Below are 24105 nucleotides of genomic sequence, written 5' to 3' on the forward strand. Positions count from 1 at the left end.
CTACACACTGTCACATCCCATCGACCTACACACACACACACACACACACACACACACACACTCACATCCCATCGACCTACACACACACTCTCTCACATCCCATCGACCTACACACTGTCACATCCCATCGACCTACACACACTCACATCCCATCGACCTACACACACACACACACACACACACACACACACACACACACACACACACACACACACACACACACTCACATCCCATCGACCTACACACACACTCTCTCACATCCCATCGACCTACACACTGTCACATCCCATCGACCTACACTCTCTCACATCCCATCGACCTACACACACACACACACACACACACACACACACACACACACACACACACACATCCCATCGACCTACACACACACACATCCCATCGACCTACACACTGTCACATCCCATCGACCTACACACTGTCACATCCCATCGACCTCCACTCTCTCACATCCCATCGACCTACACACACACTCTCTCACATCCCATCGACCCACACTCTCACATCCCATCGACCTCCACTCTCTCACATCCCATCGACCTACACACACACTCTCTCACATCCCATCGACCTCCACTCTCTCACATCCCATCGACCTCCACTCTCTCACATCCCATCACACACACTCTCACATCCCATCGACCTACACACTGTCACATCGACCTACACACACTCACATCCCATCGACCTACACACACTCTCTCACATCCCATCGACCTATGTCACATCCCATCGACACCTACATCCCACACACATCCCATCGACCTCACTCTCATCCCATCGACCCACACTACACATCCCATTGACCTACACTCACATCCCATCGACCTACACACACTCACATCCCATCGACCTACACACACTCACATCCCATCGACCTACACACACTCACATCCCATCGACCTACACACACTCATCCCATCGACCTACACACTGTCACATCCCATCGACCTCCACTCTCTCACATCCCATCGACCTACACACACACTCTCTCACATCCCATCGACCTACACACACACTCTCTCACATCCCATCGACCTACACACACACTCTCACATCCCATCGACCTCACACACACTCACATCCCATCGACCTACACACTGTCACATCCCATCGACCTACACACACTCACATCCCATCGACCTACACTCTCTCACATCCCATCGACCTACACACTCATCCCATCGACCTCCACACATCCCATCGACCTACACACACTCACATCCCATCGACCTACACACACTCACATCCCATCGACCTACACACACTCACATCCCATCGACCTACACACACTCACATCCCATCGACCTACACACACTCACATCCCATCGACCTACACACTGTCACATCCCATCGACTCCACTCTCTCACATCCCATCGACCTACACACACACTCTCTCACATCCCATCGACCTACACACACACTCTCACATCCCATCGACCTACACACACACTCTCTCACATCCCATCGACCTACACACTGTCACATCCCATCGACCTACACTCTCTCACATCCCATCGACCTACACACACTCACATCCCATCGACCTACACTCTCTCACATCCCATCGACCTACACACACTCACATCCCATCGACCTACACACACACACATCCCATGACACTCACATCCCATCGTGTTCACATCCCATCACATCCCATCGACCTACACACACACACATCCCATCGACCTACACACACACTCACATCCCATCGACCTACACACACTCACATCCCATCGACCTACACATCGACACACTCACATCCCATCGACCTACACACACTCACATCCCATCGACCTACACACACTCACATCCCATCGACCTACACACACTCACATCCCATCGACCTACACACACACTCACATCCCATCGACCTACACACACTCCATCCCATCGACCTACACACACTCACATCCCATCGACCTACACTCTCTCTCGCATCCCATCGACCTACACTCTCTCACATCCCATCGACCTACACTCTCTCGCATCCCATCGACCTACACACACTCACATCCCATCGACCTACACACACTCACATCCCATCGACCTACACACACTCACATCCCATCGACCTACACACACTCGCATCCCATTGTTGTGGGAGAGGCAGCTAACCTGCGACTGTGACGGGGCTGTCACTAGAGATGCTGCGATGGGATAGGTGAAGGTAGATGACGCTAGCTAACCATCGTCACGGTGACTGGGACACACACACACACACACACACACACACACACACACACACACACACACACACTAACCTGTCACAGACATGGAGATGGAGATTTTCAGCAGGTTCCACTATGTGTGGTATCTGGTGAGAGCGCTGGAGGAATAGGGCAAAACGTGTGTTTTTCTTTTCAGCTTGACATGGCTCTGTACTATGGGCATTCTCTGTGTGGTTAACAATCTCCATCTTGTATGTCAGAGAAACAAGTGTGCTCTTTTAAAAAAAAAAATCAGTTTGTGTTTTTCTCAGCCTTTCTTGTTCTTCCGTTGTGAGTCTTTTAGGGGACAGAGGTTGATGGCCACAGCTTTTGCGCGTGGAGGTCCTCTGTACGTAATCGTTCATTTTAATTTGATATTTATCATTGAACCCCCCCCCACCCCCCACCCAACCCCATCTTTCCTGCCTGCACAACCGGAGTGATGACTGATTTGCATTGTCATGCTGTACATTAATGATTTTTGCCGAGGCGTGGGTTTTTTCCTCATTCTAATGTATGGCTCCAATTGTTTTCCTCCTCACTACAAAGCATTAGCCTGGTCCCAGATTAGTTTTGGCTGCCATTCCAACTCCTTGTCACTCATTGTCCAGTTGGCAAGGCCGGTTGCTGTCATTACTTAGGTCCCATTTTGAAACATTTACTTCCTCTTCTCCTTGAAGCAATACCTGATTTGAACATGTATGGGAAGCTATGTGAAGCCTTCACATTCCAATCCTGTTAGATTGCTGATTACTTCAAGGTAGGAGAGAAGGATTCAAAAAAATATATATAACTTTTAAAGCAGGGCGATGGTTTGCCCACACAATCAATTATTGCCTTGGTCTTTGACTGGTTGGGGTTTGGATTCTATGTCCCGGTCTGTCTTGAGCCCTTGCTGATTGGCCGCTGTGCTGTATGGCTTTGTGTTTGGGTCTTACAGACAGGCTCCAGTTGTAGTAGTGTCTTCAGAGGGATGGCATGTTTTCACCGCTTCCCAAAATGAACAACTATTTAATTCCTCCAGGGTACATGCTGGGACACAGCCCCTGAATAATACATACAGCCCAAAAAGACTTAAGTCTGACTAGGTTACACACTAGTGAGACTACACTGTACAATGAGGCTACACACTAGTGAGACTACACTGTACAACCAGGCTATACTGTACAACCAGGCTACACACTAGTGAGACTACACTGTACAACAAGGCTATACTGTACAACGAGCTACACTGTACAACCAGGTTACACACTAGTGAGGCTACACTGTACAACCAGGCTACACATTAGTGAGACTACACTGTACAACCAGGTTACACACTAGTGAGACTACACTGTACAATGAGGCTACACTGTACAACGAGGCTACACTGTACAACGAGGCTACACTGTACAACGAGGCTACACTGTACAACGAGGCTACACTAGTGAGACTACACTGTACAACGAGGCTACACACTAGTGAGGCTACACTGTACAACGAGGCTATACTGTACAACGAGGCTACACACTAGTGAGACTACACTGTACAACGAGACTACACACTAGTGAAACTACACTGTACAACGAGGCTGTACTATACAACGAGACTACACACTAGTGAGACTACTGTACAACGAGGCTACACACTAGTGAGGCTACACACTAGTGAGGCTACACTGTACAACGAGGCTACACTGTACGAGGCTACACACTAGTGAGGCTACACTGTACAACGAGGCTACACTGTACAACGAGGCTACACTGTACAACGAGGCTACACTGTACAACGAGGCTACACTGTACAACGAGGCTACACTGTACAAAGAGGCTACACTGTACAACGAGGCTATACTGTACAATGAGGCTACACACTGGTGAGACTACACTGTACAACGAGGCTACACACTAGTGAGGCTACACACTAGTGAGGCTACACACTAGTGAGGCTACACACTAGTGAGGCTACACACTAGTGAGGCTACACTGTACAACGAGGCTACACACTAGTGAGGCTACACACTAGTGAGGCTACACTGTACAAAGAGGCTACACTGTACAAAGAGGCTACACTGTACAAAGAGGCTACACTGTACAACGAGGCTATACTGTACAACGAGGCTACACACTAGTGAGGCTACACTGTACAACGAGGCTATACTGTACAACGAGACTACACACTAGTGAGACTACACTGTACAACGAGGCTATACTGTACAATGAGATTACACACTAGTGAGACTACTGTACAACAATGCTACACACTAGTGAGGCTACACTGTACAACGAGGCTACACACAAGTGAGGCTACAAAGGTACAACAAGGCTACACACTAGTGAGGCTACACTGTACAACGAGGCTACACACTAGTGAGGCTACACTGTACAATGAGGCTACACACTAGTGAGGCTATACTGTACAACCAGGCTACACACTAGTGAGGCTATACTGTACAACCAGGCTACACACTAGTGAGGCTACACTGTACAACGAGGCTACACACTAGTGAGGCTACACTGTACAACCAGGCTACACACTAGTGAGGCTATACTGTACAACCAGGCTACACACCAGTGAGGCTATACGGTACAACCAGGCTACACACCAGTGAGGCTACACTGTACAACAAGGCTATACTGTACAACGAGGCTACACACTAGTGAGGCTACACTGTACAACGAGGCTACACTGTACAACGAGTCTACACACTAGTGAGACTACACTGTACAACGAGGCTACACACTAGTGAGGCTACACTGTACAATGAGGCTATACTGTACAACGAGGCTACACACTAGTGAGACTACACTGTACAACGAGACTACACACTAATGAAACTACACTGTACAACGAGGCTACACTGTACAACGAGTCTACACACTAGTGAGACTACACTGTACAACGAGGCTACACACTAGTGAGGCTACACTGTACAATGAGGCTATACTGTACAACGAGACTACACACTAGTGAGACTACTGTACAACGAGGCTACACACTAGTGAGGCTACACACTAGTGAGGCTACACACTAGTGAGGCTACACACTAGTGAGGCTACACACTAGTGAGGCTACACACTAGTGAGGCTACACTGTACAACGAGGCTACACACTAGTGAGGCTACACACTAGTGAGGCTACACACTAGTGAGGCTACACACTAGTGAGGCTACACTGTACAACGAGGCTATACTGTACAACGAGGCTACACACTAGTGAGACTACTGTACAACGAGGCTACACACTAGTGAGGCTACACACTAGTGAGGCTACACACTAGTGAGGCTACACTGTACAACGAGGCTACACACTAGTGAGGCTGCACACTAGTGAGGCTACACTGTACAACGAGGCTACACTGTACAACGAGGCGACACACTAGTGAGGCTACACTGTACACCGAGGCTACACTGTACAATGAGGCTACACACTCGTGAGGCTACACACTCGTGAGGCTACACACTCGTGAGGCTACACACTCGTGAGGCTACACACTCGTGAGGCTACACACTAGTGAGGCTACACACTAGTGAGGCTACACACTAGTGAGGCTACACTGTACAACGAGGCTATACTGTACAACGAGGCTACACACTAGTGAGACTACACTGTACAACGAGGCTATACTGTACAACGAGGCTACACACTAGTGAGACTACACTGTACAACGAGGCTATACTGTACAATGAGGCTACACACTAGTGAGGCTACACTGTACAACGAGGCTATACTGTACAACGAGACTACACACTAGTGAGACTACACTGTACAACGAGGCTACACTGTACGAGGCTACACACAAGTGAGGCTACAAAGGTACAACAAGGCTACACACTAGTGAGGCTACACTGTACAACGAGGCTACACTGTACAACGAGGCTACACACTAGTGAGGCTACACTGTACAACGAGGCTACACTGTACACCGAGGCTACACACTAGTGAGGCTACACTGTACAACGAGGCTACACACTAGTGAGGCTATACTGTACAACCAGGCTACACACTAGTGAGGCTACACTGTACAACGAGGCTACACACTAGTGAGGCTACACTGTACAACGAGGCTACACACTAGTGAGGCTATACTGTACAACCAGGCTACACACTAGTGAGGCTATACTGTACAACCAGGCTACACACTAGTGAGGCTATACTGTACAACCAGGCTACACACCAGTGAGGCTACACTGTACAACGAGGCTACACTGTGCAACGAGTCTACACACTAGTGAGGCTACACTGTACAACAAGGCTACACTGTACAACGAGGCTACACTGTACAACGAGGCTACACACTAGTGAGGCTATACTGTACAACGAGGCTACACACTAGTGAGGCTATACTGTACAACCAGGCTACACACTAGTGAGGCTACACTGTACAACCAGGCTACACACTAGTGAGGCTATACTGTACAACCAGGCTACACACTAGTGAGGCTACACTGTACAACCAGACTACACACTAGTGAGGCTATACTGTACAACCAGGCTACACACTAGTGAGGATACACCGTACAACCAGGCTACACACTACTGAGGCTATACTGTACAACCAGGCTACACACCAGTGAGGCTACACTGTACAACGAGTCTACACACTAGTGAGGTTATACTGTACAACCAGGCTATACACTAGTGAGGCTATACTGTACAACAAGGCTACACACTAGTGAGGCTATACTGTACAACCAGGCTACACACTAGTGAGGCTATACTGTACAACCAGGCTACACACTAGTGAGGCTACACTGTACAACGAGGCTACACACTAGTGAGGCTACACTGTACAACCAGGCTACACACTAGTGAGGCTACACTGTACAACGAGGCTACACTGTACAACGAGTCTACACACTAGTGAGACTACACTGTACAACGAGGCTACACACTAGTGAGGCTACACTGTACAATCAAATCACATTTTATTTGTTTCATGTGCCGAATACAATAGGTGTAGTAGACCTTACAGTGAAATGCTTTACAGGATACATCATTTGTGGAGGACGACATGTTTACTGTTGCCTTGTTTGATCATGGTTAGTGATAAACCCAGCTGTCATATGAGACAGGATTTCCTTACCAAACTCTCTCTCAAGACTGATTGGAGAGGGTGTGAGGAGGGCTCTGTCCTTTTTGTCTTTGTCTTATTTAGAGTTGTTATTGTCACGGTGGAGGGCTGAAACATAATTATTTCCCCCCATGATGAAATGGGAGGGGGGGGACTATGGTCTGGATCTATCTCAGTTCGTATGGCAGTCACACGCAATATCTCACACCACTGGCCCGACGACTGACCCGTCCTGCTCACCACTGGCCCGACGACTGACCCGTCCTGCTCACCACTGACCCGTCCTGCTCACCACTGACCCGTCCTGCTCACCACTGACCCGTCCTGCTCACCACTGACCCGTCCTGCTCACCACTGACCCGTCCTGCTCACCACTGACCCGTCCTGCTCACCACTGACCCGTCCTGCTCACCTCTGACCCGTCCTGCTCACCACTGACCCGTCCTGCTCACCACTGACCCGTCCTGCTCACCACTGACCCGTCCTGCTCACCACCGACCCGTCCTGCTCACCACCGACCCGTCCTGCTCACCACCGGCCCGTCCTGCTCACCACCGACCCGTCTTGCTCACCACCGACCCGTCCTGCTCACCACCGACCCGTCCTGCTCACCACCGACCCGTCTTGCTCACCACTGACCCGTCTTGCTCACCACTGACCCGACGACTGACCCGTCCTGCTCACCACTGACCCGTCTTGCTCACCACTGACCCGACGACTGACCTGTCTTGCTATGGAGATCCGGGGGGAATCTGTTTTTATTTTATTATTTTAAAACCGTGATGATATTTACTGGTAGTAAGAGTTGTGGTGCATTTAGTAGTTCCCCTCTCTTTGATTGAAGGGGTTCATTTAGTAGTTCCCCTCTCTTTGATTGAAGGGGTTCATTTAGTAGTTCCCCTCTCTTTGATTGAAGGGGTTCATTTAGTAGTTCCCCTCTCTTTGATCGAAGGGGTTCATTTAGTAGTTCCCCTCTCTTTGATTGAAGGGGTTCATTTAGTAGTTCCCCTCTCTTTGATTGAAGGGGTTCATTTAGTAGTTCCCCTCTCTTTGATTGAAGGGGTTCATTTAGTAGTTCCCCTCTCTTTGATTGAAGGGGTTAATTTAGTAGTTCCCCTCTCTTTGATTGAAGGGGTTAATTTAGTAGTTCCCCTCTCTTTGATTGAAGGGGTTAATTTAGTAGTTCCCCTCTCTTTGATTGAAGGGGTTCATTTAGTAGTTCCCCTCTCTTTGATTGAAGGGGTTCATTTAGTAGTTACCCTCTCTTGGATTGACACAGTTGGGCATCTTTGTACAGACAGTTTCCGTTCCCCCTCCATTTGTCTGCCTGCCATTGCCCCCCCCCCAATCCAAAAATAACCTCTGTTGTCCTACAGTATAAGTGTGTGTGTCAAACCAGGGGATTGCTAGGCTGAGGTGTTTAGCTCCAGGCCCCTTTGCTCAGGTTACAGTGCAGAGTGCAATCCCCCCGTTAGCTGTATGTAGAGGCCGAAGGTTTGATGTTGAAGCACAACACAGTGGTCAAACTCCTGTTTCACACTGATCAACCAACGCCGTCTTGCAGACAGATGCAGACCTTACTCTGGAGCGATTGGGACGATTCTAGGCCAGTGGAACCAAGATCTGACAGTATGGTTTTTGTGTTGCCGGGGGCAGATTTGACCGTGCCACTCTAAGGTCATGTTGTGTGCTAATAGTCATTTGGAACTGAGAGGATTACTGCCATCGTTTTACACTTGTTTATGTTTATTATCCTACAATTAATGTCTTATCTTTCCTATCACAGATAGAATTTGACTTGCCTTTTTAAAAAACAAACAGAAAACAAATGATCTGTTTCTATGAAATCCTATTGTTTGTCTTCAAACTCTTAACGACAAGTTCAGCAGCACTTTGAACAGTTTTAATCGCCCCCCCCATTCCCACCCTCTGACTACATGGTGTCCAGTGTCCCAGAGGCTTAGGAAACTGTGGCAGGCTTGGAGGGGGAGGGCTATCTCATGACAGTGGTGGCCGGTTGGTCAAGTTACAGGGGTGTCTGTGGCTCTTTCAGAGAGAAGGCAACTCTGCCCCAGACCACAGGTGTTAAAGGATCGAGTCAGCTTACTGTCACAGGATGAGGATGAACTAGAATGAGTAGAATAGGCGTCCCTATTCAAGTTTTTTATATTTTTTATATTTTTTTACCTTTATTTTACTAGACAAGTCAGTTAAGAACAAATTCTTATTTACAATGACGGCCTAGGAACAGTGGGTTAACTGCCTGTTCAGGGGCAGAACGACAGATTTGTACCTTGTCAGCTTGGGGATTCGAACCTGCAACCTTTCGGTTGCTAGTCCAACGCTCTAACCACTAGGCTACCCTTAATGACGCTATAATAGGTGGATTGGCAGCTGTTTTAAGAGTCTTTCTATGGTCACTGCTACGTCCGCCTGGATCTCTCTTGGGCCTTGGATCTCTCTTGGGCCTTGGATCTCTCTTGGGCCTTGATCTCTCTTGGGCCTTGGATCTCTCTTGGGCCTGGATCTCTCTTGGGCCTGGATCTCTCTTGGGCCTTGGATCTCTCTTGGGCCTTGGATCTCTCTTGGGCCTTGGATCTCTCTTGGGCCTTGGATCTCTCTTGGGCCTTGGATCTCTCTTGGGCCTTGGATCTTTCTTGGGCCTTGGATCTCTCTTGGGCCTTGGATCTCTCTTGGGCCTTGGGATCTCTCTTGGGCCTGGGATCTCTCTTGGGCCTGGATCTCTCTTGGGCCTGGATCTCTCTTGGGCCTTGGATCTCTCTTGGGCCTGGATCTCTCTTGGGCCTTGGATCTCTCTTGGGCCTTGGATCTCTCTTGGGCCTTGGATCTCTCTTGGGCCTGGATCTCTCTTGGGCCTTGGATCTCTCTTGGGCCTTGGATCTCTCTTGGGCCTGGATCTCTAGAACATTTCTATGTCAAAGGACCGGGCATGCTCAGTAGGCACTAAATAGGAAAATGTCTAGTTTGTGTGAGACTACCTCACCCGTTTACGAAAACGCATTCTCCCTGTTTTAATTTTGATCAAAACCCAAATATTGAACCAACATCTTTTCAAAGTACCCTGCTCTTCCTCTCCAAACTCCATAGAAATACCATTTAATGTGAGTGGTATAATTAGCCATGACTTTTATAGAAACCCATTGCTTTTGTTTTTGTGTTTGTTACCTACTGAATTGTCATTTTTTTGTAAGGTCAACAGGGTTGTTCATTAATGCCCACCGTAGAAAAACGTTGTGCAACGGAAAACGAAAGCAGGCTTTTCTTATTGGACAAGTTTTGTGGTTTTCTCCCTTTTCATGCCAAGTGAACATGACCCCAAAATGTGTTGCTCAATGGTGCTGAGTCGCTCTTCACCTGGACGCTCACAGTGAATCGGAATCAGACTGTTTTGCCCGCTTTACTAACTGAACGTGTCTGTACGCCATAAGCCTGTTTGTGTGCTGTGTATTCTGTGTAAAACCAAGTGCTACCAACACCAAATGCCATTGTCCATTCAAATGTCTATTTTTCTCCCTCCCTTTCTCCCTCTGTGTTCTCCTACCTCTGCTCTCTCTCTCCCTCTCTGTGTTCTCCTACCTCTGCTCTCTCTTTCAGGACTTCTCGAATGACGACACCAAGCTGGAGTACAATGTGGATGCAGACAATGGCATTGCGATGGAGGGCTACCTGTTTAAGAGGGCCAGCAACGCCTTCAAAACATGGAACAGGTTAGCTAGAGGACATGATGCAAATCTCTCTCCTTCTCCCCTGTTCCCCCTTCGCTCTCCTTCTCCCCCTGTTCCCCCTTCTCTCTCCTTCTCCCCCTGTTCCTCCTTCTCCCCCTGTTCCCCCTTCTCTTTCCTTCTCCCCCTGTTCCTCCTTCTCCCCCTGTTCCCCCTTCTCTCTCTCCTTCTCCCCCTGTTCCCCCTCCTCTCTCCTTCTCCCCCTGTTCCCCCTTCTCTCTCCTTCTCCCCTGTTCCCCCTTCGCTCTCCTTCTCCCCCTGTTCCCCCTTCTCTCTCCTTCTCCCCCTGTTCCCCCTTCTCTCTCCTTCTCCCCCTGTTCCCCCTTCGCTCTCCTTCTCCCCCTGTTCCCCCTTCTCTCTCCTTCTCCCCCTGTTCCCCCTTCTCCCCCTGTTCCCCCTTCTCCCCCTGTTCCTCCTTCTCCCCCTGTTCCCCCTTCTCTCTCCTCCTCCTTCTCCCCCTGTTCCCCCTTCTCTCTCCAGCTGTGCCCTGTAATGACTTCACCGTTGTTCAGTAGGTAGAACATTCCTGGTAGCAGTAATCTTTCTGTGTCCTCTAACCTTACGGTGGTTTTTGTTACTAGCTGGGTTGGTAGGTGATAAGTCACTGTTTAGTATTCATTCATCCAGGGCAGTCAGTCAGGAGGGAAGAATGGTGGGAGGGAGGTAGTGACGTGGTCATCTGACACCCGGGAGAGCGCAGCTGAATGGCGCAGCGCTCCTTGAGCTGCATGGAGTTAGCAAGGAGAACACCAAGCCTTTTATTGTCCTGTAGCCTCCAAAGACATTCCCTGTGCTGCGAGATTTTTTATTTATTTATTTATTTCACCTTTATTTAACCAGGTAAGGCTAGTTGAGAACACCTTTATTTAACCAGGTAAGGCTAGTTGAGAACACCTTTATTTAACCAGGTAGGCTAGTTGAGAACAAGTTCTCATTTGCAACTGCGACCTGGCCAAGATAAAGCATAGCAGTGTGAACAGACAACACAGAGTTACACATGGAGTAAACAATTAACAAGTCAATAACACAGTAGAAAAAAAAGAGTCTATATACAATGTGTGCAAAAGGCATGAGGAGGTAGGTGATGGTCTCCATGCTGTTTGAAAATTGCAATATTATAGTGCAGGGAAGCGTTTTTTTCCAGACCTTCTATCAAACCGTGACAAACGGTATAGTTTTCTACCAGCCCTTCCAGAATAGGATTTAATCACCATAATATCAGATTATTATTTTGTCCATTTATTTGTCCTTCATTAAATCTCTATCAATTTTAATTGCCTATTAAATACTTCAAATTGTCTCACCTGTTGACCGTGATGTGAACGCTCCTCTCCTTTCAGGCGCTGGTTCTCCATTCAAAACAATCAGCTAGTTTACCAGAAGAAGTTCAAGGTAAGTCGGATTATTCCATTCGTGTCCCAAATTGGTTCCCTGTATAGTGCACTACTTTTGACCAGAGCCCTATGGGTAGTGCCCTGTATAGTGCACTACTTTTGACCAGAGCCCTATGGGTAGTGCCCTGTATAGTGCACTACTTTTGACCAGAGCCCTATGGGTAGTGCCCTGTATAGTGCACTACTTTTGACCAGAGCCCTATGGGTAGTGCCCTGTATAGTGCACTACTTTTGACCAGAGCCCTATGGGTAGTGCCCTGTATAGTGCACTACTTTTGACCAGAGCCCTATGGGTAGTGCCCTGTATAGTGCACTACTTTTGACCAGAGCCCTATGGGTAGTGCCCTGTATAGTGCACTACTTTTGACCAGAGCCCTATGGGTAGTGCCCTGTATAGTGCACTACTTTTGACCAGAGCCCTATGGGTAGTGCCCTGTATCAAATATACACTTCCAGCCCAAATTCCCCCTGCATTTGTAATACAACGAGGTAGTGTTGAATGTGGAGCACAGTTAACACAAAACAGATGAGTTTGTGGAATAGGGAGGACAAACAATTCACTTTGCTGCAGGTAACCAGGTTACAATATGGAATTAAATTAACACCTGTGTTGTGTATACCTCTGAAGAAATTACATTTGCGTGCGTGTCTGTGTGTGCTCTCTTGAGGCTGCGCCGTACAATTATATATCAGTGTGTATATTGCATTGTGTGTGTGTGTGTGTGTTACGGAGGCTGTGTTCTCCTTTCCCAGGATAATCCCACAGTGGTGGTGGAGGACTTGCGGCTATGTACAGTCAAACACTGTGAAGATATCGAACGCCGCTTCTGCTTCGAAGTGGTGTCACCCACCAAGTAAATACACACACACACACACACACACACACACACACACACACACACACACACACACACACACACACACACACACACACACATTTACAAAAGTATGTGGACACGCCTTCAAATTAGTGGATTCGGCTAGTTCAGTCACACCCCTTGCTGACAGGTTTATACAATCGAGCTCACCACCAAGCAATCTTCATAGACAAACAATGGCCCATACTGTAGAGCTCAGTGACTTTCAACGTGGCACCATCATAGGATGCCACCTTACCAACAAGTCAGTTTGTCAAATTTCTGCCCTGATAGAGCTTTCCCGGTCACCTGTAAGTGCTGTTATTGTTAAGTGGAAATGCCTAGGAGCAACAACGGCTCAGCCGCGAAGTGGTAGGCCACAAGAGCTCACGGAATGGGATCGCTGAAGAACGTAGCGCATAAAAATTCTGTCCTCGGTTGCAACATTCACTACCTAGTTCCAAACGGCATCTGGAAGCAACGTCAGCACAAGAACTGCTAGAACTGTTCGTCGGGAGGGGTTTCCGTGACTGAGCAGCCACACACAAGACTAAGATCACCGTGTGCAATGCCAAGCGTCGGCTGAAGTGGTGTAAAGCTCGCCGCCATTGGACTGTGGAGCACTAAGAACGTGTTTTCTGGAGTGTTGAATCACGCTTCACCATCTGGCAGTCCAACGGACAAATCTGGGTTTGGTGGATGCCACGAGAACGCAACCTGCCCGAATGCATAGTGCAAACTGTAAAGTTTGGCGGAGGAGGAATAATGGTCTGGGGCTGTTTTTCATGGTTCAGGCCCCTTAGTTCCAGTGAGGGGAAATCTTAACGCTACAGTAAATCAAATTTCTAATTCATTTATATAGCCCTTCGTACATCAGCTGATATCTCAAAGTGCTGTACAGAAACCCAGCCTAAAACCCCAAACAGCAAGCAATGCAGATGTAGAAGCACGGTGGCTAGGAAAAACTCCCTAGAAAGACCAAAACCTAGGAAGAAACCTAGAGAGGAACCAGGCTATGTGGGGTGGCCAGTCCTCTTCTGGCTGTGCCGGGTGGAGATTATAACAGAACATGGCCAAGATGTTCAAATGTTCATAAATGACCAGCATGGTCAAATAATAATAATCACAGGCAGAACAGTTGAAACTGGAGCAGCAGCACAGCCAGGTGGACTGGGGACCCAACTCTGTCCCTTAGTCACTGTCACTAGCCAGCTACTCAGGGACGGTTGCCCTACGTACATAGTCATTGAACACTGGTCACTTTAATAATGATTACATACTATTTACATATCTACTGCTGTACAACATTTTTAACATTTAAAAATGTTTCATTAGTGTGCTTGCTTGTTGGACATTTACTGAATTGATTGATAGGAACATACGCATTTCTCTGCACCCGCCATACCATTTGCTAAACTGTGTATTACATTTTTACTTTATTTGATAGGACTCTTAATAATAGCGGTGATTCAACTTGACAGTTAGCCCAGTTGATTAGAGTACTATGTCATCATTTGCAGGCCTAACAAAGAGCCTGAACACTAAGCTGATGAACAAGAGAACACCTCTTTTTCCCCCTCCTACAGCATATATTCTAGACTATTCTGTGCTTCCAACTTTGTAGCAATAGCTTAGGGAAGGCCCTTTTCTGTTACAACATGACTATGCTACCATTACAAAGCGAGGTCCATACAGAAATGGTTTGTTGAGATCAGTGTGGAAGAACTTCACTGGCCTGCACAGAGCCCTGACCTCAACCCCATCGAACACCTTTGGGATGAATTGGAACGCCGACTGCGAGCCAGGCCTAATCGCCCAACTTCAGTGCCCAACCTCACTAATGCTCTTGTGGCTGAACGCTGCAAGGACTTGCTTCCAATGTTCCAACATCTAGCGGAAAGCCTTCAAGTGGAGGCTGTTATGGCAGCAAGGGGGGAACCAACTCTATATTAATGCCCCTGAATTTGGAATAGAACATGTTGTATACCGTCTAGCCACGAGGGGTGGTTTAAAGTTTGAAACACTAATCAGTTAAATAAATACACGGCGTGTACGCTTGTGTGCTGTTTTTAAACACGCCATCAGGAAGTAACACGAAGAAGACCAGAAGTCATGTTACAGAAAGCAGGTATCCACATACTTTTGGTCATGTAGTGTATATACACTTACAGATACAAGTGCACACGGAGTACCTAGACACCCCAATATTGTCACACCCACACACAGTCTGGTGCTGCTCAGTAACAAATTGAAATCTAGTGTGTAGAGGTCTATCAGGCCAGGAACCAGGCTGATGTCCCAGTGTCCCTCCCCCTCCAGGAGTTGTATTATGCAGGCTGACTCTGAGAAGCTGAGGCAGGCTTGGATCAAAGCTGTCCAGAACAGCATCGCCACTGCCTTCCGGGAGCAGGGAGAGGATGCTGAGGTGAGTCATCGCGCGCTGCCAGAACTAATCACCTCCATGACATTTCTCCATGTTATCTATTTGCCATTTGTTTTCGTTTAGTACATGTCAGGATGAAAATGATCAGACGTTCCTCGTGTGAACAAAAGTAAAGGATTTCCCGTGTGTGTGTGTGTGTGTGTGTGTGTGTGTGTGTGTGTGTGTGTGTGTGTGTGTGTGTGTGTGTGTGTGTGTGTGTGTGTGTGTGTGTGTGTGTGTGTGTGTGTGTGTGTGTGTGTGTGTGTGTGTGTCATAGACAATGAAGTAACGTTCTTCTAGTGTTATATGTTGTGTATAACGTCGTGTTCATGACCCTCCAGAAGCTGGACCGGAAGTCTTCCACGTCCACCGGCAGCCTGGACTCAGGCGGCGAGCCCAAAGAGAGGTCACTGAAAGGGGAGAGCGCCCTCCAGAGGGTCATGGTCATTGGGGGCAACGCCTGCTGCTGTGACTGTGGTCAACCTGACCCACGCTGGGCCAGCATCAACCTGGGCATCACCCTCTGTATCCAGTGCTCTGGGATACACAGGTATACTATCAGTACTTCTGTATGTAGTAATACACTGAACAAAAATATAAACGCAACATGTAAAGTGTTGGTCCCGTGTTTCATGAGCTGCAATAAATAAAAAAATCCCAGAAATGTTCCGTACACACAAGAAGCTTATTTCTCTAAAACGTTGTGCACAAATATGTTTACATCCCTGTTAGTGAGCCAATGAAAGGCCACTTTAAAATGTGCGGTTTTGTCACACAACAGAATGACACAGATGTCTCAAGTTGAGGGAGCGTGCAAATTGACATGCTGACCGCAGGAATGTCCACCAGAGCTGTTGGCTCAGAATTTAATGTAAGCTCTAATGTATTTTTAGAGAATTACACCCGCAGACCACGTGTAACTTCGCCTGCCCCGAACCTCCACATCCAGCTTCTTCACCTGTGGGATTGTCTGAGGGGGGGGGCAGTATTTCTGTCTGTCAGTCATAAAGCCCTTTTGTGGGGGGTGAGCTTAATCTGATTGGTTGGGCCTGGCTCCCCAGTGGGTGGGTCTATACCCTCCCAGGCCCACCCATGGCTGCACCCCTGCCCAGTCATGTGAAATACATTAAGGACCTAATGGATTTATTTAAATGGACTGATTTCCTTTTTATATGAACTGTAGCTCAGTAAAATCTTTGAAATTGTTGCATATTGCATATATTTTTGTTGACTGTATATATGTCACCCAGGATACACAGTACATTCCTGTCCCTGCAGATACTACACGTCACGGTACTACTAACTTCATATGTATTCGTAGGCACATAGGGGGCACCGGAGGAAGTGTTTGATTTCTATTGATTTTTAATTTGATTTATTATACTAGCCAGTTAGCAATGTTATGAAGATGGTTTTAGCTAGCCCAGACAGGTTCCCATCCTCATAACTAGGCTGTCAATCAAGTTAGAGTCGCTAGCTTGTCCAACTATCTTAGCAGACATGTCTGCTGGCATGATTGGTAGACTTTTTCGAAAAGCAATAACTAAATGTACTGAATAAGACTCGCATTCCTTTGAATCGTTTACCCAGATGTTAGTAGAGAAGCATATTCAGTTCCTCTTCAATAAGAACCACCAGTTCTGAGGATACAGACCGCTCGAGAAGTGTGCTTAGATAGATAGATATATATCTATCTATCTATTATTTTTTTTACATTTAATTAAGCATAATGGTGGTTACTCTAGATTTCAGGAAAAATCTGTTTCAGCTGTTTGAAAAATCCCAAATTCTCCAATGTAGAAAAAATGGACTGCATTTTAGACTGTAGATTGGTGCTGTACAACAACATACCGAACTGTAGACTGGTGCTGTACGACAACATACCGAACTGTAGACTGGTTCTGTACAACAGTAGAAAGGTTCACCTTTTTTTTTTACTAGATGGGGTATAAAACAATCAAAAGCACAGTAAATCTGTCCCCATGTGCATTTTAGACTGTAGACTCTCTTACTAACTGCATACTCCCACCTTGTGGCCACAGTACAAACTACACCCTCAATTGAACAGCATGTTCCTGTGATGAAGCTGTGTGGACTCAGTTATTTTTAGACAGTCTCTTTGATGCATGAGTTAATAACAGACTCTCACCATCTGCAGGAGTCTGGGGGTCCATTTCTCCAAAGTGCGCTCGCTCACCCTGGACTCATGGGAACCGGAACTACTCAAGGTGAAAAAAGAATCTGGGGAGGGTGAGAGATGGAGGGGCACAAAGAGAGAGGCAGGAGTTTTTCACACTCACATACTCCCTCTCTTGGATTCGCTAGTGACAGATCAATGCTAAAATGTAATGGTTACAGATCACTGTCTTTTACATGTCATGAATTTGCATGAATGACATGCTGTCCTCGGAATGTGCTGGTTAATTTTGTCATAGTAACATAATTGTGTGTGGTGTGTTGAACACAGCTGATGTGTGAGCTGGGTAACGGGGTCATCAACCAGATCTACGAGGCTGGGAGAGAGGAGCTGGGAGCCATGAAGCCAAAGCCGACAGATCCCAGGTATTACCGCTGTGTTGTTCTATAGCTACAGCTGTGTTGTTCTGTAGCTACCGCTGTGTTGTTCTATAGCTACCGCTGTGTTGTTCTATAGCTACCGCTGTGTTGTTCTATAGCTACCGCTGTGTTGTTCTGTAGCTACCGCTGTGTTGTTCTGTAGCTACCGCTGTGTTGTTCTATAGCTACCGCTGTGTTGTTCTGTAGCTACCGCTGTGTTGTTCTGTAGCTACCGCTGTGTTGTTCTATATCTACAGCTGTGTTGTTCTGTAGCTACCGCTGTGTTGTTCTGTAGCTACAGCTGTGTTGTTCTGTAGCTACCGCTGTGTTGTTCTGTAGCTACAGCTGTGTTGTTCTATAGCTACCACTGTGTTGTTCTATATCTACAGCTGTGTTGTTCTATAGCTACCGCTGTGTTGTTCTGTAGCTACCGCTGTGTTGTTCTGTAGCTACCGCTGTGTTGTTCTGTAGCTACCGCTGTGTTGTTCTATAGCTACCGCTGTGTTGTTCTGTAGCTACCGCTGTGTTGTTCTGTAGCTACCGCTGTGTTGTTCTATATCTACAGCTGTGTTGTTCTATATCTACAGCTGTGTTGTTCTATAGCTACCGCTGTGTTGTTCTATAGCTACCGCTGTGTTGTTCTGTAGCTACCGCTGTGTTGTTCTGTAGCTACCGCTGTGTTGTTCTGTAGCTACCGCTGTGTTGTTCTGTAGCTACCGCTGTGTTGTTCTGTAGCTACCGCTGTGTTGTTCTATATCTACAGCTGTGTTGTTCTATAGCTACCGCTGTGTTGTTCTGTAGCTACCGCTGTGTTGTTCTGTAGCTACCGCTGTGTTGTTCTATAGCTACCTCTGTGTTTTGTTCTATATCTACAGCTGTGTTGTTCTGTAGCTACCGCTGTGTTGTTCTGTAGCTACCGCTGTGTTGTTCTATAGCTACCTCTGTGTTGTTCTATAGCTACAGCTGTGTTGTTCTGTAGCTACAGCTGTGTTGTTCTGTAGCTACAGCTGTGTTGTTCTGTAGCTACCGCTGTGTTGTTCTGTAGCTACCGCTGTGTTGTTCTATATCTACAGCTGTGTTGTTCTATAGCTACCGCTGTGTTGTTCTATAGCTACCGCTGTGTTGTTCTGTAGCTACAGCTGTGTTGTTCTATAGCTACCATTCATTGCAAGATGGCGCCGACAGAGATGGTCACGTCTCTTCGAGTCCTTAGGATTATTTCTGTATTATTTCTTACATTGCTAGCCCAGAAAATCGTATGTATTATTACATACAACCAGAAAGAAGTATTGGATGTAAGTGCGACGTCAATTTACCAACAACCACCAGGAATACGACTTTCCCGAAGCGGATCCTTTGTTCGGACCACCACCCAGGACAGTGGATCTAATCCCAGAAGATGACCCAAAACAACGTCGCCGCAGTAGAGGCAGACTGAGCGGCCTCCTGGTCAGGCTCCGTAGGCGGGCACATCGCCCACCGCTTCCGAGTATACTACTCGCCAATGTCCAGTCTCTTGACAACAATTTAGACTAAATTAGAGCAAGGGTTGCCTTCCAGAGAGACATCAGAGATTGTATCTCTCTCGGGATACATTGTCAGAGTCGGTTCAGCCACCGGGCTTCTTCATGTGTCATGCCGACCGAAATAAACACCTCTCTGGGAAGAAGGGCGGGGGTGTATGCTTCATGATTAACGACTCATGGTGTAAACATACAGGAACTCAAGTCCTTCTGCTCACCCGACCTAGAATTCCTTCAAATCAAATGCCGGCCATATTATCTCCCAAGAGAATTCTCGTCAGTTATCTCTATACAGCTGTGTATATACCCCCTCAAGTAGACACCACGATGGCCCTCAAGGAACTTCACTGGACTCACAATGCAAATTTGAGAACAAGGGTTACCTAAATTCTATCAGCATATTGATTGCAGCAGTAGCGTGGGCAATACACTCGATCACTGCTACTCTAACTTCCTCGATGCATACAAGACCCCATTTCAAGATTGTTTTGATCATGCTGACTGGGAAATGTGCCGGGCAGTCTCAGAGAACGTCGATCTATACGCTGACTCTGTGAGTGAGTTTATAAGGAAAGGCATTGGAGATGTTGTACCCACTGTGACTATTAAAACCTACCATAACCAGAAACCGTGGATGGATGGCGGCATTCGCGCAAAACTGAAAGCACGAACCACCACATTTAATCATGGAAAGAGGACTGGGAATACGGCCGAATATAAACAATGTAGTTATTCCCTCCGCAAGGCAATCAAACAAACAAAATGTCGGTATAGGGACAAAGTGGAGTCGGAGTTCAACGGCTCAGACACGAGACGTCTGAGGCAGGGTCTACAGGAAATCACGGACTACAAAAAGAAAACATGCCACATAACGGACACCGTCTCGCTCCCAGACAAACTAAAGGATAATACAGTACCACAGTTGCGGCCCATTAAAAAAAGACTGCGGCCCCTTCTCCGTGGTTGACCTGAGTAAGACGTGTAAACCCTAGCAAGGTTGCTGGCATCCCTAGCCCCGTCCTCAGCATGCGCAGACCAGCTTTCTGGTGTGTTTATGGACATATTCAATCGCTCCTTATCCCAGTCTGCTGTCCCCACATGCTTCAAAATGGCCAACATTGTTCCTTTACCCAAGAAGGCAAAGATAACTGAACTAAATGACTACCGCCCGATAGCACTCACTTCTGTCATCATGATGTGCTTTGAGAGACGAGTCAAGGATCATATCACCTCCACTTTACCTGCCACCCTAGACCCACTTCAATTTGCATACCGACCCAACAGGTCCACAGACGATGCAATCACACTGCCCTATCCCATCTGGACAAGAGGAATTCTTATGTAAGATTGCTGTTCATTGACTACAGCTCAGCATTCAACACCATATTACCCTCCAAGCTCATCATTAAAGCTGAAGGCCCTAGGTCTCAACCCCACCCTGTGCAATTGGGTCCTGGACTTTCTGACTTGCTGCCCCCGGGTGGTGAAGGTAGGAAACAACATCTCTACTTCGCCTACCCTCAACACAGGGGCCCCACAAGGGTGTGTGCTCAGCCCCCTCCTGTACTCCCTGTTCACCCATGACTGCGTGGCCATGCACGCCTCCAACTCAATCATCAAGTTTGCAGACACAACAGTAGTGGGCTTGATTACCAACAATGACGAGACAGCCTACAGGGAGGAGCTGAGGGTCCTCGGAGTGAAGTGTCAGGAAAACAACCTCTCGCTCAACGTCAACAAAACAAAGGAGGCTGAAGAGAGGCTGAAGAGATTTGGCCTGTCACCTAAGGCCTGACAAACTTTTACAGATGCACAATCAAGAGTATCCTGTCAGGCTGTATCACTGCCTGGTACGGCAACTGCACCGCCCCCAACCGCAAGGCTCTCCAGAGGGTAGTGCGGTCTGCACAACGCATCACCGGGTGCAAACTACCTGCCCTCCAGGATACCTATAGCACCCGATGCCACAGGAAGGCCAATAAGATCAAGGACAACAACCACCTGAGCCACTGCCTGTTCACCTCGCTACCATCCAGAAGGCGAGGTCAGTACAGGTGCATCAAAGCTGGGACCGAGAGATTGAAAAAACAGCTTCTATCTCAAGGCCATCAGACTGCTAAACAGCGATCACTAACTCAGAGAGGCTGCTGCCTACATAGACTCAAATCACTGGCCACTTTAATAAATGGATCACCAGTCACTTTAAATAATTCCACTATAATAATGTTAACATTTCTTCCATTACTCATATGTATATACTGTACCTCATACCAGCTATTGCACGTTGCCTATGCCTCTCGGCCATCGCTCATCTGTGCATATTCTCATTCACCCCTTTTAGATTTGTGTGTATTAGGTAGTTGTTGGGGAACTGTTAGATTACTTGTTATATACTACTGCATTGTCGGAACTAGAAGCACAAGCATTTCACTACACTCACATTTAACATCTGCTAACCATGTGTATGTGACCAATAAAATGTGATTTGATTTTAGCCACCACCATGTTTTATAGCTTTTAATTTTTTTTTCTATGAAGCAAATAAAGGGTAGTCCCATAACAAGTCGGAGGTGTCGTACTACAGCATTGCCATCTTTGCGTGGGTTGCCAGATTGGTTCAATTTGTTGAATTAGATAAAAATGTTGCTGGCTATCTTTGCCTCATTTGTTCAGGTTGTTGAATTCAGTCTTCCCCTCTCTCGGTGTCTTTCCCCAGGCAGGAGATCGAAGCCTACATCAAGGCCAAGTACGTGGACCGGCGTTTCGTGCAGCGCCCGTCCAATGAAGAGTTACGCGCCAAGGTGGTGTCCCTGACCAAACGGGAGAAGAAGCTGAGCGGCAGCACGGAGCACCTGCCCCCCCGGCCGCCCCCGCCCACGCCCAAACTCCGGCCCTCCTCCAATGCCTCAGGTCAGTCAGGTAGGTGTCAACCCGTCCCAGGTCCGGTCTCTTAAAGGTGCACTCTGGAGCTCTTCCTCCTCGGTTTGGTAGTATTGCGAATTCATGTATACTGTGTACGCTAACTGTACATAAACACATAAACATGGTTCTAACCATGCAAATTCACCAAAAATGCCCATCGATAGCGCCTGTTCCGTTTTGATTTTACACTTCCTCCCGCTCAGTCCTTTAAAACAATCAAGCCGTAGGGCCTGTTACTGTTGACCCAGGAATACAGTACAAGCTACGGAGTGTGCCTTTTTTTAAAGGATCAGCAACAGAATTGCGCTAATAGAACGATGTCATGCTCAGGACACACAACGGAAGGCACCCTCCCATCTTCTCTCTCGCGTTCTCTCTTTTCGTTGTAGTCTAACTGCCTGTGCTTCTATCCTCCTCCTCTCCTCTCAATCCCCCTCTTCTCCACCCTCCCCCTCTTCTCCACCCTCCCCCTCTTCTCCACCCTCCTCCTCTTCTCCAGTCTCCCACTCTTCTCCACCCTCCCCCTCTTCTCCACCCTCCCCTCTTCTCCACCCTCCCCCCTCTTCTCCACCCTCCTCCCCCTCTTTTCCACCCTCCTCCTCCTCTTCTCCACCCTCCTCCTCCTCTTCTCCACCCTCCTCCTCCTCTTCTCCACCCTCCCCCTCCTCTTCTCCACCCTCCTCCGGCTGCTCTGTGCTTCTGGACTAACCCCTTTCCCCTTGCTGCTTGTTATTTCTATCTTCCTACCCCTCCACCTTGTGCCCTTTTCTCTCTGACCTCATCCACTGCCCTTGCCTAGCTGCTGCCAAAGGCTTGAAGGCGCGCCGCGACTCTCTCTTCTGTCCAGACGAGCTTGACTCGCTCTTCTCCTACTTTGACACCTCTGCCAAGCTCAGGAGCAGTAAGTATAGCTCTGTGTTTCACCCTCCTTCCCTCCTTCCTTACATCCTTCCCTCCAGCCATCCATCTGTACTCACTGCTCTGGCTGTAGACTAATTCCCATTCCACGTTCCCTCGTCTTGCTCCCTTAATGAGCCGTGCCGTCACGTGTCGTTGTGGTCAGTGTCTGAGTCTCATTTGTCTCATTTGTCTTATTGTGGCTGTGGGGGTCAGCTGGGAAATTCTCACTGGCTGTGGTGACCAAAATGCACTGCATTCTCTAACCACTTGGTTATGTGTGTGTGTGCTGGTGTGTAGTGATTGACTGCTTGATCCCTTGCAGTAAGAAGTGCAGACAGTGGCATCCAGAACAGTGCAGAAGGAAGTAGGGAGATGCTGGCCACCAACAGCCTGGCTGAAGCAGGTGATGCGCTCTCTCTCTCCATCACACGCACGCACGCACACACGCACACACGCACACACACACACACACACACACGCCCGATGAGTCTCACTCGTATCCA

The 24105-nt window shown here is 47.8% G+C and overlaps 1 protein-coding gene and 1 long non-coding RNA gene across 5 annotated transcripts in view; one reads left to right on the forward strand and one right to left on the reverse strand.

The window, feature by feature from the left end:
* LOC127910684 (uncharacterized) overlaps positions 1–374 on the reverse strand; it is a 2480-nt gene extending 2106 nt beyond the window's left edge. Inside the window, exon 1 of the long non-coding RNA XR_008075737.1 lies at positions 295–374. This is a non-coding gene — a long non-coding RNA (uncharacterized LOC127910684). The remainder of the gene's footprint in view (positions 1–294) is intronic.
* Positions 1–24105, forward strand: part of LOC118400692 (arf-GAP with coiled-coil, ANK repeat and PH domain-containing protein 2-like) — a 76152-nt gene that overhangs the window by 42144 nt on the left and 9903 nt on the right. The window contains exons 10-19 of one of the 4 annotated variants that reach the window (XM_052475354.1): positions 10901–11013; positions 12369–12420; positions 13176–13276; positions 15599–15704; positions 16043–16251; positions 17860–17929; positions 18169–18263; positions 22497–22699; positions 23502–23603; positions 23925–24005. In XM_052475354.1, coding sequence (XP_052331314.1) covers positions 10901–11013; positions 12369–12420; positions 13176–13276; positions 15599–15704; positions 16043–16251; positions 17860–17929; positions 18169–18263; positions 22497–22699; positions 23502–23603; positions 23925–24005 — 1132 coding nt within the window. The remainder of the gene's footprint in view (positions 1–10900; positions 11014–12368; positions 12421–13175; positions 13277–15598; positions 15705–16042; positions 16252–17859; positions 17930–18168; positions 18264–22496; positions 22700–23501; positions 23604–23924; positions 24006–24105) is intronic. The other 3 variants (XM_052475355.1, XM_052475356.1, XM_052475357.1) reach the window with 3 other exon arrangements.

Source organism: Oncorhynchus keta, chromosome 22, assembly GCF_023373465.1.
Source record: "Oncorhynchus keta strain PuntledgeMale-10-30-2019 chromosome 22, Oket_V2, whole genome shotgun sequence".
NCBI classification, from domain to species: domain Eukaryota; kingdom Metazoa; phylum Chordata; class Actinopteri; order Salmoniformes; family Salmonidae; genus Oncorhynchus; species Oncorhynchus keta.